General features: G+C 42.5%; 1 protein-coding gene across 4 annotated transcripts in view; it reads left to right on the top strand.

Annotated features, from left to right (window-relative positions):
* LOC110255257 (oral-facial-digital syndrome 1 protein-like) overlaps positions 1-18561 on the top strand; it is a 58939-nt gene that overhangs the window by 13213 nt on the left and 27165 nt on the right. For 2 of the 4 annotated variants that reach the window (XM_021080897.1, XM_021080898.1), the window contains exons 3-6: positions 8007-8213; positions 10334-10402; positions 10489-10519; positions 17304-17411. In XM_021080897.1, coding sequence (XP_020936556.1) covers positions 8007-8213; positions 10334-10402; positions 10489-10519; positions 17304-17411 — 415 coding nt within the window. Of the gene's footprint in view, positions 1-8002; positions 8214-10333; positions 10403-10488; positions 10520-17303; positions 17412-18561 lie in introns of all 4 variants that reach the window. The other 2 variants (XM_021080900.1, XM_021080899.1) reach the window with 2 other exon arrangements.

An 18561-nucleotide genomic window follows, 5' to 3' on the forward strand; every position in this document is an offset into this window, starting at 1 on the left:
AGATCCTCACATGGCTTATGGTGGCCTTCTTCAGAGAGGTCCTGACCTTGGGCTTTATACATTCCCACCAATGCTAAGAGGCACCTGAAATATTTCCCGGGGGAGCAGCCAGAGATGGACAAAGCAATCATTACTACGTCCCTTTCCCCTCTTTGTGTGTAACTGCCGTCTTTTAGGGGAGAGAACGGGTGGCAAACAGAGTAACCGTCCACCCTTGGAGTGTATGATAAAGAATTTCAAGAAGGGACATTCGGGAGATTGCAGTACCAAGTTGACTCCAGGAAAACTCCAGACGTTCTGTGAGATAGACTGACCTTTGTTTGGGGTAGGTTGGCCTTCCAAGATAAAGAACTAAGTAACAAAGTGTTTAGAGTTGTCACGAGCAACCCAGGACACCCAGAGAAGTTCCCTTGCATTGACTGATGGCAAGATATGGTCCTTTCTCAGCTACCTTGGCTAAAAGTCTGTCTGGAAGAAAACTGCAAAATCATGATGGCTCAGATATAAAAGCCCCCTCAAAACGCCGATCAGAAGCCCCAAAGCCTGTTTTATCTGAGGAACCAGAGGAAATTCCCCCACCTTATGCACCATTGTACACTCCACTGCCGCCAGTACTTCCAGCAGCCAACGCTGTACTGGAGGTATCTGCCTTCACTGAGAGCAGCCCCTCCCAGACTCATCTATGACGTTATCAGTAGCAGCCTCTCCCGAGCCTCCAGTGTTAACCTCGTATACTCTGGCCAGAAGGCAACCGAAAAGCCGAGTCAGCAGGGATGGCCCCCTCTCCACCACGGTGCCAGGGGGCCCTGCAGATGCCACTGAGAGAGACCAGAGAGCCTGTTAATTTTAATCAAGAGACTCAAATTTGAGGAGGCCAATGTGTTTTTGTGTATCAACCCTTCACACCACTGACCTCTTCAACTGGAAAAATCATACTCCCTCCTACACCAAGAAGCCCCAAGCTATGATAGATCTAGTGCAGTCCATCATTCAAACCCACGAGCCTACCTGGACTGATTGCTGGCAGATTCTTCTAATTCTATTTAACATTGAAGAATGACACCAAATTATTCAGGCAGCTTTAAGATGGCTAGAGGAACACGCCCCAGCTGGGATAGCAGATCCCCGGACTTACACCTGGGCCCATTTCCCTGAGGAAAAATCCCCAATGGGACCCTAATAATGTCTGGGGATTTCAAATGCTGGAGCACCACCAAGAGGCTTTTTTTAAACAACATGAAGGAAAAAGGCTAAAAACACGGCAAAACCCCAGAGGTGCTCCAGGGGCCCAATGAGAGCCCAAGTTGATTCTGTGAGAGGCTATGTGAGGTGTTCCACCTCTATACACCCTTTGACCAAGAAACAACTGAAAGCCAGTGGATGGTCAGTGCATCCTTCATGAGCCAGGCACAAGGGAACATCTAACGCAAGCTCCAGAAGTTAGAGGGCTTTGCAGGCATGAATGCTAGTCAAGTGCCAGGAATAACAAGCAAAGTATTTGTCAGCTGTGACCAGAAAGCACTAAAGGCTGAACACACACACACACACACACACACACACACACACACACACACTACAAAAAAAGAAAAAACCTACCTTGGTAAAGCAAACAGAAGTTCTCCCACAGGGCTGGGGCCAAAAAACAAAAACAAAAACAAAAACAAAAAACAAAATGTGGGCTGACAAAAAGGATGGCCATTTTGCCCAGCGCCAAAATGGATAGAACCAATGTGCCTACTGTCATCAGGCAAGCCACTGGGAAAAAGAGTGCCCCCAACTGTCAGATGATTCCCAACTGAGACCCAAGCAGATGGGACGAGGCGAGGAGGTCTGGGGCCAATATCAGCCAGCCCAACAGCCACATGCGATCCATGAAAATGATTTTGTAGGGCTGGCCACTGTGGGAAACTATGAGGAGAACTAAGACCAGGCTTCATTCTGTTAGGCCTCAAGAGCCTATGGTCCAAGTGAATGTAGGGGACAGTCAATTGACTTCACAATTGATGCTGGGGCAGAACACACAGTGGTAATTCAGCCTGTGGACCCATTCTTGCAGAGGCAAGCCACCATGGTAGGGGCCACAGGCAACCAAACATGGTGCCCCTTTCTGCTGCCTTGATGAGGCACTTTGGGAGGCCATGAAGTCATTCACTAATTTCCATACCTCCCCAACTGTCCTGTGGCCTTGATGAGTCAGGATTTATTGGGAAAGCTAGAGGCCCAGATCTATCAAGAAAAAGTTAAATACCTTGGCTCTCACATATCCCAGGGACAATGTCAACTCAGCCCTGAGAGAAAGCAGGCTGTCTGCTCAATCCTGGTTCCCTCCACCTGACACCCAGGTTCAGGAATTTCTCGGAGCCACAGCTTTGTACAGGATGTGGACACCTGCTTTCTCCATTTTGACAAAACCCCTATATGAGGCCACAAAGAGGGGAGAACAGGAAACTTCCTTGTGGGAACAGGTGAAACAAAAGACCTTTAAAAAAAATTAGGGAGGCCCTCACCAGTGCAACTGGCCTAGGGCTCCAGGACATAGCCAAGTCTTTTCCCTGTATGTACATGAGAGCAGCGATGTTGCAGTGGGGGTCTTAACTCAGATGCTGAGATCATGGCATCGTCCAATGACATACCTTTCCAAACAACCTGACTCTGGTACCCAAGGATGGCCACCCTGCCTGTGGGCACTTGTGGTCACAGCCCTTCAGTGTCGGAAGCTGATAAACTGACATGGGACAAGAGTTAACAGTTTGAGTGCCACACTTGCTACTAACATTAAAGGAATATAAGGGAGAATACTGGCTTACTCACCCTGGATGGTTAAATATCAGGGGATGTAATGTAAAAACCCACATATTCACATAGAAATAATGAGGATTCTAAACCCTACAACCCTGCTGCAGATCAGGCCAGGTCAACCAGATGATGATTGTATTAAAGTCATGGATAAAGTATTCTCTAGTTGACTTGATTTAACAGACCAGCATTTGTGGTGAAAATAGTGTGATTTGTGGCAAAGGGATTAAAAATCGCCTGGAAGGTGGACACAGAGTGTTGGCTCCAGAGCTCCAGAAAGGTGTAATGGATGAATTGGACTCTGAAACTGCAATTAAGCAAATTGTGCTAGGGGATGCACCTGGATTGGGACCAGCTGTTGCCAGTAGCCTTGCTAAAAATTAGGTGTGACCCCAGTGAGCAGACTGGGTTTTCTTTTTTTTTTTTTTGTCTTTTTGCCTTTTCTAGGGCTGCTCCTGTGGCATATGGAGGTTCCCAGGCTAGGGGTCCAATCAGAGCTGTAGCTGCTGGCCTACGCCAGAGCCACAGCAACGTGGGATCTGAGCCATGTCTGCGACCTACACCACAGCTCACAGCAACACCAGATCCTTAACCCACTGAGCAAGGCCAGGGATTGAACCTGCGACCTCATGGTTCCTAGTTGGATTTGTTAACCACTGAGCCACGACGGGAACTCCTGGGTTTTCTCCTAATGAAATCCTCTCTGGGCATCCCCACATAAGAGTATAAGGAAAGATTTAAAGGAACTAGTGAACCTCACCCTAAGGAAGCAGGTGCAGGCACTAGGTTCCACTCTGGCCACCCTCCATCAGTGGGTTAGGGAACGGTTACTTGAAAGCTTTCACAGGGATGCCATATGGATAAAAGCGTAGCATGTCCAGCCATTAAAACCTCTTTCAAGGGACCCATTTACTGCCATTTTATCCACCCCTACTGCAGTAAAGGTAACAGAAGTGGCTCCTTGGGTCCACCACAGCACAGTAAAACCAGCAGCAGAGACTGGGAGTGCATCCCTGATCCCTTAACACCATGCAAGATACTCATCTGAAAGTAGCAAGCTGCAGCGCCAGAGGCCCATGAGGAGAGAGCACTGCTCTAGCCACTCTGGAGGCTGACTGGTTTATGCACGAGGGAAGCTTGAGGAATCAGCAACCAAAGGGGATAAATAGACCGTTTCAGTTCCCCATTTTGGTCCCCTTATTGTGATGCACTGCCACCCCTTGTACCTGTCTGGTATTATGGTCACTGTCCTAATCTTTGCACAGCTGACAGAAACTGCTCTGGCTGAATGGAAGTGTGGCAAAAGATTGCTGCTCATGCTCTGCTTCCTCTTAAGGGTAGAAGGTTTTGTTGTTATTGTTTATGTTTGGTCTGGGCCCTTTTTACCTCTCTTGTAGACTCAAATTCCACCTCTTGTGACAAGTACATGGGGAAGATTTGGTATCGGGAAATGTTGGAATGTCCTTCACCTCCTATGCCTACCAACCAGTGCTTCTTATCGAGGTACCACCCGACCCTTTGCACATGTAGTGCTAAAAGGTATTGGATGGGATGAATAAAGACAAAATACCTAGAGGGGTACAACTGCCAGGACCAAAGAAAGGGGGAACAGGGGCTTGGGTCTGTTGGTCATAGAGCTGACATTAGGGCATGGCCGATGGAGGGGGAATTCAGGATCATGCCCAGGCCCAGCTGGCCATAGAAACTATGCAAAGGATAAAACAACAGGCAGGCCCAAGGCCCCCAAAGTCAGAGTCCAGCCTGATCTATGGGCAGCTCAGGAAGGACCTGGGGCCAGACCAGAACTTGCCCACCCTGCACAAGAACCTTTTCATTGACCTAGCTGAAAGGATTGTCCATGAGTTCAATGTCACTGACTGTTGGATCTGGGCAATGGTCCTTATGAGTGAAAAATGGCCTTGGAAGGGGACCAGCCTAACTGCACTCCATTTGCTTCAATGGAATCATTCCATAGCAGACAGAGAAAACAACTGGCCCCAAACTTGGGTCTTAGCCTCAGGGGTGATTGGAAAAGTGTGCATTAGCAGAACAGGGTCCAGTTATACACAATGGGTAGAAGGAACCCCATGCAAATGAAAGCTTTCTTGGGACTCTACTGAGTCATGGCCAAACACTCCTACCTGGCATTGGGCCCTGGTTTCTGCTGTTAACACCTCCCAGTGCTAGTCCTCTCCCTGTCAAGCCATAGTCAACTATACTAGACACACCGAGAAGGAGGCCAAGCCATTCTGTGACATACCTGAAATTAGCGAACGCTGGGCCAACTTCACACTCCTAGCCACCCCGAACACTGGAGGGCACCTGATGGGCTGTTTTGAATGTGCGGAAAAAACACATATACAACTCCCCATTTGGTGGAAAGGAAGCTGCGCCATTGGCATAGTCCAACTGGGATTTTTCCTCCCGCCTAACTAGGAGGGAGAGAAATTAGGGGTTCTCCTTTATCAGAGCCCAAAGGTTAGGACCAGAAAGGAGTCCTGTGATAGGTGGACAACAAAGATGGGGGGACAGGCGTGGCTGCCCCAGAAATTGTTGAGACATATGGTCCCACCACTTGGGCACAAGATGGGAGTTGGGGCTACTGAACTTCTACATACATGCTCAATCGAATGATCAGGTTATGGGTGGTACTGGAAATTATTACTAACCAAACAGCCGTGACCCTGCAACTCACAGCCTTGGCAAAACCAGTCACAAATGCATGCAGCTATTTACGAGAACCGCCTAGCCTTAGACTATGTATTAGCAGAAGAAGGAGGGGTATGTGGAAAATTTAATCTGACTGCTGCCTCCAGATAGATGACAATGGCCAGGCCATGACTAATAGCCACAAACATCAGAAAACTGGCTCATGTCCCCATATGGGCCCTGGAGAGCTATTTGCGGGATGGTTTTCAATCTTTGGGGGATTCAAAACCCTCATAGGTGTTGTGCTTATGATTGTGAGAGGCTTTTGATCTTAACCTGTCTGGCTGCTCTAGTTATAAGATCTGTCTCTGGTCTCATTGAGGCCATGATCAAAAGGAAAATGGCCAGCCATGTGATGATGCTATGGAAATATATATCCCTAGCCCATGATGATGCTCTTTGACCCTGAGAGAGGGATCAGAGCATCAAAGAGGGGAATGTGTGGGGAGGGGGAAAAGTGGGGGACGGCCCTCCCCAGAACAAAGGGAAGGCAACCCCCAACATCAGCACCTGTGTGCACATGCACAGTTCTGTAACAATGTCACATAACCTGAACCCACTGGCCAAAGCTTGTCTAAAGCTGTCCACTCAGAAATTACAGATCACCTGTTGCCATTTTAATGGGTAGGCAATGAGATCTTGCATATATCAGTGGGAACTGTGTCTGGTCACTTGTGATAGAGCATGATAATGTGAGAAAAAACAATCTATACATGTATGTGTAACCAGCTCACCATGCTATTCAGTAGAAAGTTGACAGAACACTGTAAACCAGCTATAATGAAAAAAATTAAAAAAATAGGAAATTACAGAATATATGTTACCTTATAAGGGGTATAAAGGGACTTAGATGTAGCAGAAAACTAATGGGGTATATAACGCAGTACAGCCTGCTGCACTGGGGGCTGAGCCTTTGGATATGAGTCCTCAGAGGCAGTGCCACCAGAAGTAAATGTTGCTCCCCGTCAAAAAGCCTTGGTCTTCCATTTCTCCGTACATGAATCCTGCAGCAATCAAGATGGAAATTTATCTTTAATGTCATTCCACTGTCTGCTGCTCTTTCACCTATTTATGTTACTCATTTAACTCTTATCCTATTTCAGTACTTGTTTGCAAGACATCCTAATCCTTTTATTTACCTGGATCTAAGTATACTTCTTTCTTACTGTGTTATAAATTTAATTAAACCACTCTAAATTTTACTGGTGGAGAAGGCTGTAGTTTCTTTTTTATTATTTCAATTACTTAACTGTCAGATGAGGCAAAGCATGTATATTATGTTTAGTGTAAATGTCCTTATTGAGATTTTAAATGTACATATTTCCTTTCTACACTAGTAATTTTAAAAAAAATTATTTTACTGTCATATGATTGATCTACAATGTGTTAATTTCGGGTTTACAGCAAAATTATCCAGTTAAACATATATATTATTTTCATATTTTTTATCGTGGTTTATTGTAGATAGTCAATATTGTTCCTTGTGCTATACAGTGGAAACTTGTTTACCCATATCCTAGTAATTATGTGCTATTCTACTCTCTAGCTGAAGAATAGATGTAAGAGCAACTCCATTTGTTTCTTGCTTGTATTCTATTAATAGCAGTTCCTTAGATGTTGTTTATTACCAAACTGCATAGATCTAGGTGGTATACTGTTACGCTCAGTCCATTGTATATTTTCAGATTATATGTGAAAAAATTAGAACAGATAGCCAGTAATCAGATTAATTTAGGAGGTGTTTTTTGTTTTTTGTTGTTTTTTTTTGCCAAACCTGTGGCATGTGAAAGTTCCTTGGGCCAAGGGTTGAACTTTCACAACAGTGCCAACCAGAGCTGCAGCGGTGACAATGCCAGATCTATAAGCCTCTCTGGCCCATCAGGGAACTCCTTAAAACCAAATGAATAATGATGCTGGTGTGAAAATTACCCACCTTGAACCTAAATTTCATTTATAAAATAGGAGCAAGTCATATTTTGCAGGATTTAGAATTAGAAACAGTCTTTGTGAAAGTGAATCTTAATAAGACTTTTGGGGTTTACTGATTTCTCTTGTGTATATTATTTCCCTTTTGGGAACCTACTTTAATTTGACCAATACACTTTAATATATTTAACTCAGCATTGTTTTCATATCTTGCGACTGTCCACCGAGAGGTGAGGAAGTAGCAGAATTGTCCCTATATTTGATGTCCTGATGAAAAGTTGCTGAAACAGACTTGTAGGGAAGTGAAGTTAGAGTCTCTGGTGTTCTGGCTCACCGCCAGTTCACTTGGAAGCTGGCAGAAGCAAGCTGCTTTTTCCAGAATCCACTGGGATGCTTATCTTACTGGGTTAGACAAAGTGTGCAGGGGATGGATCATAACTTTTGGTCATGGGTCTAGAACCATCCTGGAAATAAGAGGAAGGATTCTAATTCATGTGACAAATCTGTGTACCTACCTCCTGTGGAAAAAATCCTGAATTTTTTTCCCTTCTTGTTTCATTTTGTTCTGGAGCTAGACAGAACTCAGAAACCACCTCATTCACGAGCTGATGCACCCTGCGTTGAGTGGCCCCCATCCACTGAAGCCCCCGTCCATCGCAGTGGAAGGGAGCGTCCTCTTAATAGGCGCTTCCAACTCTCTAGTAGCAGATCACCTACGGAGATGTGGCTATGAGTATTCACTTTCTGTCTTCTTTCCGGAAAGTGGTTTGGCTCAAGAGAAGGTATGTCTTTGCTTTTGTCTTTCTAAATTTTCTGTTAACAGCTTCATTCTTCAGATAATAGCTAAGTGCTCCTTGGCTAGCTGGGTCCACTTCTCATGCATCTTTGAAATTATATCATGTATTTGTTATATAACATGATTTGGGAGTATGAAATTTGTTATTGTTACCAGTTCCTTGGAATCTTTCTTTGTTTTTGTAAAATTGTGATGTGTAGGATCACTGCATGTTTTGGAGCTAGCGTTGATCTCTGTGTAGTCTGAGACCCATAATGGCCATTCATTGAATGTGTGTTGGAAGATTGGCCCTGCTGGTCACACTGCTGGTGTGAGGTCTATTACAGATGAGGATCCAGAGTCTAGAGAGGTGAGGCTTTCCCTGGTAGTGTTGTGGGTTAAGGCTCTGGCATCTCTGCAGCAGCTTGGGTTGCTGCTGTGGCTCAGGTTCAATCCTTGGCCCAGAAACTTCTGCATTCTGTGGGTGTGGCCAAAAAATAAAAATAAAAAACACATAAGACCACTGTAGAGTCTAGAGAGGTGAGGTGATTTACTTAAGGTCATGTGATTTGTAAAATCACATGTACACTAAATCTAGATCTGTACACTATGGTCTGCTTACCATGCTAGAGTCTCTCAGATATTTGTTGCTTATTAAATGTATTGAAACATGTTTTACCATTTTCTGATTACCTTAAACTGTCTCTCCAAGCCATTGAACTTACTAGTCACACTGTGTCATTTTTAAGTGCAGATAAAGCAAACTTTCCCTATTTTTTAAGAGATCTAATTTTTTAGAGCACTTTAGGTCCACAGCACAATTGAGTGCAGAAATTGCCAACATGCTCCCTGACCCCACACAAGCACAGCCTCTCCTTTTGTCAACATTTTTTTACTGTGTACGTGTTTACATTTGATGAACCTGCACTGTCACAGCATATCACTCAAAGCCCACAGTTTACATTAGGGTTCATTTTGGGGTTGTCCCTCTGTCTTTACTCTTTTTCTTGACCATAATTGTCAAAAAGTTTGATATTTCACATTGCTGTTGCTTTTTGGGTTTTTTGGCCACCTGTACCCGTGATATGTGGAAGTTCCTGGGCCAGGGATTGAACACAGCAGTGGCCCAGGGTGTTGGAATGACAATGCCAGATCCTTAACCCACTGTGCCACAAGGGAAATTCCTAAGATATTCAGAAGTTCTAAGAGAACAGTGTTATTACTTGAAAAACTTAAAATTTAAATAGACTGTATTTATTCATTAACAGCCAAATTTACCAACATTAGGAATTTTTTTTTGATCTATCAATTTTTAAGTTTCTAATTACATTTCACAGTCTCCCATATTGCCTGAGTAACAGTCATTATATATTTATAGTTGTAATGACTCACTTTAAAGATTTCAGTAGTATAAAATACTGTGCAGAATATTTTCTTAAAAGGAAGACCAGTTGAAAATACATCAGTATTCTCAGGGTAGACATAGTGAACTGTATATACCATAGTAGAAAAAAAAATATTAAGAGTATTTACTCAGGCGTTCCCTTCATGGTCCAGTGGTTAACAAACCCAACTAGGATCCTTGGGGATGCAGATTCCATCCCTGGCCTCACTCAGTGGGTTAAGGATCTGGCTACAGCTCTGATTCGACCCCCTGGGAATCTGCATATGCCTCGGATATGGCCCTAAAATAGAAAAAAAAAAAAAAAAAGAAGGATATTTATTCAAAAGTTTTACTAAAGTTTATCTAAAATAGTTTTAAACATTCAGAGTTGTAAAGACAGTAAAGACTTTGTGTATGTAATGAAACTAGTAATTTTAAAATTACATTGCAGTTAAAAGACACTGGAGTACACTCATATATTCGTTGGTCCCTCAGATGTTTGTCATCTATAAGGCGTGAGCTCTTTCTGTCATTTCTGTTAGGTGTATCATTTTTGATGTGAAGTATTTAGAATTTAATTATGTGATCAAGAGTAATTTTATTTTTTGACATCAATGTTGTAACATATAATAGTTAAGAAAGCTTAAATTATATTTTATTGGCATGATTTTTAGGCTTGTATTTAGAAACATCCTAATTTATCATTAAACATTGACATTAAAATGTCTACTTTTTTTTTAAAGGTATTTACTATGCAGGATCTACTACAGCTCATTAAAATCAACCCAGAATCCAGTCTCTACAAATCACTAGTAGGATTGTTTTATTTTTACAAGCTGCTTTGGATTGTTAACTATAATTGAATACTTGAATAACAGTAAAATATTTCTTTTAACAGATTTCAGGATTTGATAAAGGAAACCAAAAAGGTAGGACTTAAATCTTTGTAGAGATTAAGAACATTTTTCTTAAGTGTATTTTTGTATAAAAGTTAAGAAATAGAAGATAATAGGAAATTTAATTTGAATTGAAAATTTTGATTTCCCTTGCTAACAATACCTAACCTTTTTTTTTTTTTTTTTCTCATCCACAGCACACAGAAATTCCTGGGCCAGAGATTGAACCTGAGCTATGGCAGTGATAATGCCAAATCCTTAACTGCCAGGCCAGGGAACTCCATCCTTACCTTTCAAATAAAAGAGTTCAACTGTTTCAACAAATGTGGATCACTTGCCCCACACTCAGTCTTTTAAAGTAGCTCTTGCTCAAATAAGAAAGTTGGAGGAGTTCCCTGGTGGCCTAGTGATTAAGGATCCAGTGTTGTCACTGTGGCATAGGTATGATCCCAGGCCCAGGAATTTCTGCATGCTGCAGGTGTGGCTAAAAAACCCCCCAAAAAACTGGAGACAGAATCAAGAACGTTATAAATGGATTGGAAGCTAGTCTTGGTAAATATGACTATTGTTTGTACTATTTCCCAAAACAAAAGCAAGAACAAAAAACTAATAATGTTTAGGCCAAGTATCTTCATATCCTAGATATCCCTCCTCAAGTACAATGTGGAGTAGTAATTCTTGCCTAAAGAGTGAAATACCTGTTCAGTAATATGTTATTTTTTGTTAAGTGTTTACATAGGCCTGATGCATTGCTCTAATTTTGGCCTTCATAATAACTTTCAGAGACCATTGACTGATCTAAGAGAATAGAAACTACATATATTGGTCTCTGCCCTAGTTCCTGACACACACCTCCTAAAAATCTTGTGATTTCCGAAGTGGTAAGAACACAAGGTGCATCTCTTGTTACAATACTGGTCTGTGACCTCTGTTCTTGACACAGGCCTCCAGACACCCTTGTAACTTCCTGGGTGATAGGACTGCCTTTTGTTCTAATGAGCCAACTTTGCGTGGGTCCCTGGATGGCTCCGGGGGAGGGCCAGTCACTGCAAGGGCCAAGCCATGAGTAGAAGCTGGGGATTTTCAGCCCCACCCCCCAGTCTCTTGAAGGGGGAAGGACCGAAAATGATGTTAATAATCAATTATGTGTACTTGAAGCCTCCATGAACCCCAGAAGTATGGGGTTTGGAAAGCTCCCGGGTTGGTGAACACGTGGAGGTGCTGGGAGGTGGCGAAGAGCGCGTGGGAGTTCCGGGCCTTCCCACGTGGACCTCACCCTCTGCATTTCTTCCATTACGCACTTCATCTCTTTCCTTGATGCTATGCTTTATTTAGTAAACTGGTAAACATAAGGAAGTGTTTGCCTGAGTTCTCTGAGCTGCCCGGCAGATGCATCAAACCCAAGGAGGGGAACCTCCATTCTACAGCTGGTTGCTCAGAAGCACAGGTGATAAGCTGGCCTTGCAGCTGGTGTCTGAAGTACGTGTGTGTGGAGGGGAGGGCAGTCTTACAACAGAGCTTAACCCCTGGGATCTGATGCTTACCCCAGGTGGGTGGCGTCACAGTTGGGCTAAATTGTAGGACACTCTGCTGATGTCACAGAGACTTGCTTGATGTAGGGAAACCCCTCTCTGCCCCCTGCCCCAGGGGGCATGAAGAATGAAGTGTTGTGCAGCGTCCTGTGTAGCGTAAAGGAGGCTCACATGGAGGAGAGAGCTGGTAGGAAGAGGTGGGTTTTCCCTTCACAGACAAGGGAAGCTGAGGTTTCTGCCCCTCACAGCTGCCATGGGTGGCCGACCACGGGCTGGGCTTGATTTTGGACTAGTAGTATGAACATAAGCTGGTAGTATGCCTATAACGCATACTGAACGTTTAAATCTGTTCAGAAAACCTGTAGTATTACGTAACTGCCCTTGCATATTGACGTGCTCCTGGATTCTGTGTGCTGCTGTCATTGCTACATCCCTGCAGGGACATTCATTCAGGACTTGCCATTCAGCACACATTTGAGGACCTACTTTCTGCCAGTCATTTGCCTGTGACTGAACTGTCTGTATTCCTGGGAGTGATGTTAGCAGAGGGTAAATTAAATTATATCACAGAACAGTCTGGCCTGCTTGCAAAGCGGGTCATCTGTGTTGAAACAGAGGATGATAGGTGATCCTAGATTGTAGATTCTAAGGCACTGCTGTCTAATGTGGCTTTGTGATGATGGGAATGTCTATATCTATGTGGTCTCAACACCCATTTACTGGAAATGTGGCTAGTGTGATGAGGAAATGAGACTTGAAACAGCTACATATGAGGGAGTTCCCTGGTGGCCCACCAGTTAAGGATCTGTTGTTGTCACTGCAGTACCTCAACTCATTGCTATGGTATGGGTTCAATCCCTGTCCCAGGATCTTCCATGTGCTGTTGGTGTGGCCAAAAACATAAATAGCTACATGTGAATAGTGACCATCGTGTTGGACAGCACAGGTCTAAGTTAATAGCTGCTGTCTGTAGCTTAACTATTTCAGAAGAAATTGAAGGTTTGAAGGGATATTAAGGAGTAATCTACTAATTTGTATACAGGTATTTATACTGTTCTTAAAAATAGTTTTTCACATTTAAACACTCTATCTAAATTTTTGTAGTTCAAAAACACCTCTGGCTAACACCTCTTTGCAGCCTCACCAAGGATACTGATAAAATTTCTGAAACTCAAAAGAGCTGAGTCACAAACACATCAGGTATCCCAGTGGCAAAATTTGGGTGGGTTTCTTTTGCTAACAGTAAAACAGCTACTGTTAAAATGAAAAGATTTAAAAATTGGTGGCTTCCAAATAAGAGATTGAGACCTTCAGAAAGCTTGTAGGAACATAATTTGTACCTATCTGTTGTATATTCCCTGACAGAGACCTAATGGTCTTATCTTATGGTGTCCATACTCTGAGGGTGCTGAGCTGTTAAATGGTTATGGTACTTTTGTTCTTATACTCCACTCACCCATCCTTCTCACCCCTAATTGTTCATTTCTGAGATAATGATGCCCAGAAAATAGCTCGGCAATAAATTTGGACACTGGCTTTTGCCTTTTTGGAAGTTAAAATCCTTAACCTGTGACTATCAAAGGTATAGATAAATAGATCAGTGGGACAGAAAAGAGAGCCCAGAAGCAATTGGACATTCATATGCACAAAAATGAACCTAGACACAGACCTGCTACCTTACACAAAAATTAACTCAAAATGAATAATAGATCTGAATGTGGAGCCCAAGTTATACAACATCTGGAAGAAAACATAGGAGAAAAACCTCTGTGACCTGAGGGTTGATGATGATGATCTATAACATCGAAAGCGTGATGATTGAAAGAAAAAGTCAATCAGATTGACTTTACTAAAATTTAGAAATGTCTGCTCTGTGAAACATGCAAAGTAAAAAGACAGACAAGTTTTAGGCAGGGAGAGGGTCTTGGTAAAAAACTTCCAATAAAGAACTTTCATCAAAAATATGTAAAGAAGGAGTTCCTGCTGTGGTGCAGTATGTTAAGAATCTGACTGCAGCAGCTCAGGTGCCTGTGGAGGTGTGGATTCAATCCCTGTCCTGGAGCAGTGGGTTAAAGGATCTGGTGTTGTGAGAACTGCAGCAGCGTTGCTTTAAGCTGCTGCTCAGATTCATTCCCTGGCCTGGGAACTTCCATATGCCATGAGGGTGGCCATTTAAAAAAAAAAAGTTTTGTTTTTTTTTTGTTTTTTGTTTTTTTTCTAACAAGGAACTCTGACAACTCAACACTAAAGTGGCAACTCAGTTGTAAAAAGTTTTGTACAGACACCTTTCCAAAGAAGACATAGAAATGGCAGATAAGGATATAAAAAATTGTTCCATGTCGTTTGTCACAAAAGACATTCAAATTAAAACAAAAGTGAGATAACACCCTACACCTATTAGAATGGCTAAAATCCAGAGCACCCACAACCCTAAGTGCTGGCAAGGATGTGTAACAATAGGAGCTCTCACAAGTACAATTTAATTCGTACTTGCCAGAAATCGGTTATGACCAAGATGTCATTTGAGAGGTGAGTGGATAAAGCTGTGGTACCGCAGATGGTGGACTACTATTGAGATACAAGGAATGAGCTGTCAAGCTATACAAAGGGATAAATGAATCTCACATGTGTATTAATGTAGGAGAATTGTCTGTAAAGGCTACATGCTGTATGATTGATGTGACATGGTGGAAAACGCCAAGCCTTACAGATAAATCCGGGAGGAGGCTGGTGTGGTCCATGTGGGGATGGGTTAGTTGTAGATGGCAATGTGAATTAGCTTCATGTAGATACAGGTGATTGAGATATTTATAGGGAGGTATGTAAACACAGGTTATTGTGCACTCATTCCCTTGCTCTGTAGGCTGAGGGGGAGAAGCAGTGACATCCCAGTTGTGATGAGCACACCTGGAGCCCTGTTAAGACTACTAAGATAGGGTTTCTAATAACACTCCATAGGAATAGGAACCAGGGCTCCTAGGAGCGGTGGTCAATTCCAGGAATGGAGTGGGGACTATTACGTGATGATCCTGGAAGCCCTTACAGTGCCAGAACCTAAGGAAGTGCTTAAGAAAAAACCCACAGTGAAAGTGCTTCCACAGGCCAAAGCCGGAACAATTGGAGTAACAAAATAAAAGATGGGTGATGTAAATGAGTTATAGAAGTATGCTGCTTTATAATTACCAAAATATAAAATAGGGGTTCAAAAAAGAAAATCATGGACTTGGAGAATAGACTTGTGGCTGCCCCAGGGGAGAGGGAGGGAGTGGGAGGTATCAGGAGTTTGGGGTTATCGGATACAGCTTGGAATGGATTTACAAGGAGATCCTGCTAAGTAGCAATGAGAACTATGTCTAGATGCTTATATCGCAACAGAACAAAGGGAGGGAAAAAATGTATACATGTAAGTGTAACTTGGTCCCCATGCTGTACAGCGGAAAAAAAAATAAATTAAAAAAATAAATTTAAATTTACAAAGTAAAACACAAAATAAAAAAAAAAAAGGGTTCATACTGAAATAGATACCTAAATGAGAAGACTAGAGAAATGTTTCCTAGAGGGGGTTGTGCGTGGAGGGGAGGGGGTTGAGCTACTTAGGTGCCTGCGGAAAGCGCTGCAGAACTGAGGAAAGGCCATGACAGCAGAAATGCTGAGGTGGAAGAGAACGCCTCTCAGAATGATCTACTGCAGGCTCTTGATGTCTGCCAATTTTTTTTTTTTTTTCCCATAGAGGGAGCTGAGATCCAGCCCCAGCATTACAGAAGGCACTGGTGAGGTGAGAAAAGGCTGACAAGAAACAGGAGAAAAGGGTGGATAAGACAGAAAAGAAAAGCCCTTGACTTGATGTAGAAGTCTAACAGTTCTAAGAGACTGAAAACTTTAAAAATCCATGAGTATAAATTATTTTAGAAATTTCAAACTATTGAGAAGGGTATAAAGTGAAAGAAAAATAGAAATTTCTGCCAATATTCTCTAATTTCTCCATATTCCCATATTGCTTTCTGCTGATAACAAATCAAAGAGTGTCTTGTTTATCTTACCAGAATTTAACCAATTGGTCTTAAGATTTATATAGATGTAATTAAGACACATATACCCACAATGGGATCATATTATAGAAAAACTACTGTGCAATTAGCTCTTTTTTATATCCACCAGTATATCATTCTCTAGCTGTATACTTAGACTAATTATTTTTAAGGGATGTATTTAATTACCTTCCTGTTGATGCAGATTTTATTGTGTAGCTCGGCTTTGCTGTTAGAAGCAGTTGCCGTGCAGCGTTAGGTCTTTTGTGCCTGGGGCCAGCATAGCTGTCTAAGGGGAAAGAAGTGGAATAACTAGGTTAAAGGGCGCTTGGATTGTGAGTATCCATAAACACTGACAAATTGCCCTCCCAAGTGCAGAACAGCCTGCTTCCCCGCTCCCTTGCTGACACCTGGAGTGCTAAGGTTAAAACTTGATGACATGATTATCGGGAAAACGTCATCTTTCTCTTGCATTAATGTGCATTTATGATTTTGTTCATACTCATTTGACTTGTAATTTTTCTGTAAACTCTGCCCATGTCTTGCCCTGGTTTCCTGGTTTCCTGTTTTGTTATTGACTTGTAATATCTTTGATGATATGCAAATTAGTCCTCTGTCTCTGTATTATGGCATGTATATGTTTCTAGTTTATCTTTTCTCTCTCTCTCTTTTTTTTTTTTTTTTTTTTTTGCTTTTTAGGGCCATACCTGTGGAAGTTCCCAGGCTAGAAGTTGAATTGGAGCTATAGCTGCCGGCCTACACCACAGCCATGACCAGGCCAGATCCAAACTATATCTGCAACCTACACCACAGCTCACAGCCATGCTGGATAGCTGACCCACTGAGCGAGACCAGGGATCAAACCCACATCCTCATGGATACTAGTCAGATTCATTTCCATTGCGCCACTATGGGAATGCACATCCTTTCTCTTTTTTTAATAATTCCATGAATTTTAATTATCATCGTACACTCATCATCACGATCCAATGTTAAAACATTTCTATCCCATATCCTTTGTCTTCTTTTTTATTTCATGCCATATATGTTCTTAATTTTCATGTTTGATGAATATTTTTCCTTATTGCTTCTAGGTTTTTGTGTCATGCTTGGAAAGGCCTTTGCTCAGAAATAATTCTTGAGATACTTTATTTAGAAAAGATAATATTATATAACCAAGATTGTGTAAGCAGTGATTGAACAATGGTTGAATGAAAGAAAGTTGTGAAAAGAAACCATACATGTTATGTCTTTTAGGTTTTCTTATGCAGTTCCTAAAAGAGATGGCAGAGTATCATCAGACTAAGGCAAGTTGCAACATGGAAACTCAAACAGATTCAGCACTTCCCATCAAAGACTCTCTGGGTAATTGTGGTCTTCTGTAATCTTAATTCTTCGGTTTCCATTTTGAATGAAAGGCATGACCTGATGTACTGTATTATGGTTTGTTCCTTGATGGGGATGGATGAAAGCTCCCAGTGGCAGAGGTGCTCATTTTTTCTGGAATCGTGGCTGGGAGGGACCAGGAACTGCTCTCCAGGGCTGCCCCTCCCAAATGTCATGGGGACTTTGGGGCCCACTTCCTTGTTTGCTGAGTTGAACCTCTCTTGACTCTGACGTTCTTTCCTGTGTCTCATCTAACTTTACTTTATAGCCATTAAAGTGAGAAGATCCTAGACTATATGCATTTCAGAGAACTAGAGAAGTCAGTGGTCAGTTCCTTTATTTTATAGTTGGAGAAACTGAGGTCACCTGAGGAAGAGCAACTTGGCAATGCCCAGTCTGGTATTAAAGTGCAAGTTTTTTGGTCAATGATCCAGGGCCTTTTCCACTGTGGAGCCAGCTGGCCTGCCTGCCTACCTGCCTTCCTTCCCTCCCACCTTCCTACCTTCCTTCCTTCCTTCCTTCTTTCCTTCTTCCTTCCTTTTCTCTCTCTCCCCTCTCTCTCTCCCTCTCTCTCTCCCTTTTTCTTTCTTTCTGTCTGTCTGTCTGTCTTGCTGCACTTGGGGCATGCAGAAGTTCTGACACTAGGGATTGAACTTATGCCACAGCTGTGACTCAGGCCACAACACTGAAGATGCCAGATCCTTAGCCCACTGTGCCACAGGGAAGGCCTGTAAGCCTTTCTGTAATTCCGTTTTGGCCTTTAGTTGTGTGCTCAGGAGAGAAAGGAAACAGTTCAGATGCTGGGGTTAATTTCTTGGCCCTTTGTTACTCTTAAAGAGCATTAGTGCCTTTAACTTGGAAGAAGGTTAGTTCATCATTTGTAAAGCCCATATTGTATGACTAGGCCTTTATTTGGGTGTAGGTTTGATTCCATTAGGAACAGAGAATATGCTTACTCTAGAGCAGTTCTGTTCAATAATAGGAGCCCCATGTGTGACGTGACATTTTGCAACAGCCACAGTAAAAAAGGTAAAAAGCAGCAGGTATCATTTGTTTTAGTAATGTACTTTACTGAATCTGATATTTACAAGATATTATCCCAACATGAATTTAATATGAAAATAATGAG

Source organism: Sus scrofa, chromosome Y (assembly GCF_000003025.6).
Source record: "Sus scrofa isolate TJ Tabasco breed Duroc chromosome Y, Sscrofa11.1, whole genome shotgun sequence".
In the NCBI taxonomy this organism is placed as follows: domain Eukaryota; kingdom Metazoa; phylum Chordata; class Mammalia; order Artiodactyla; family Suidae; genus Sus; species Sus scrofa.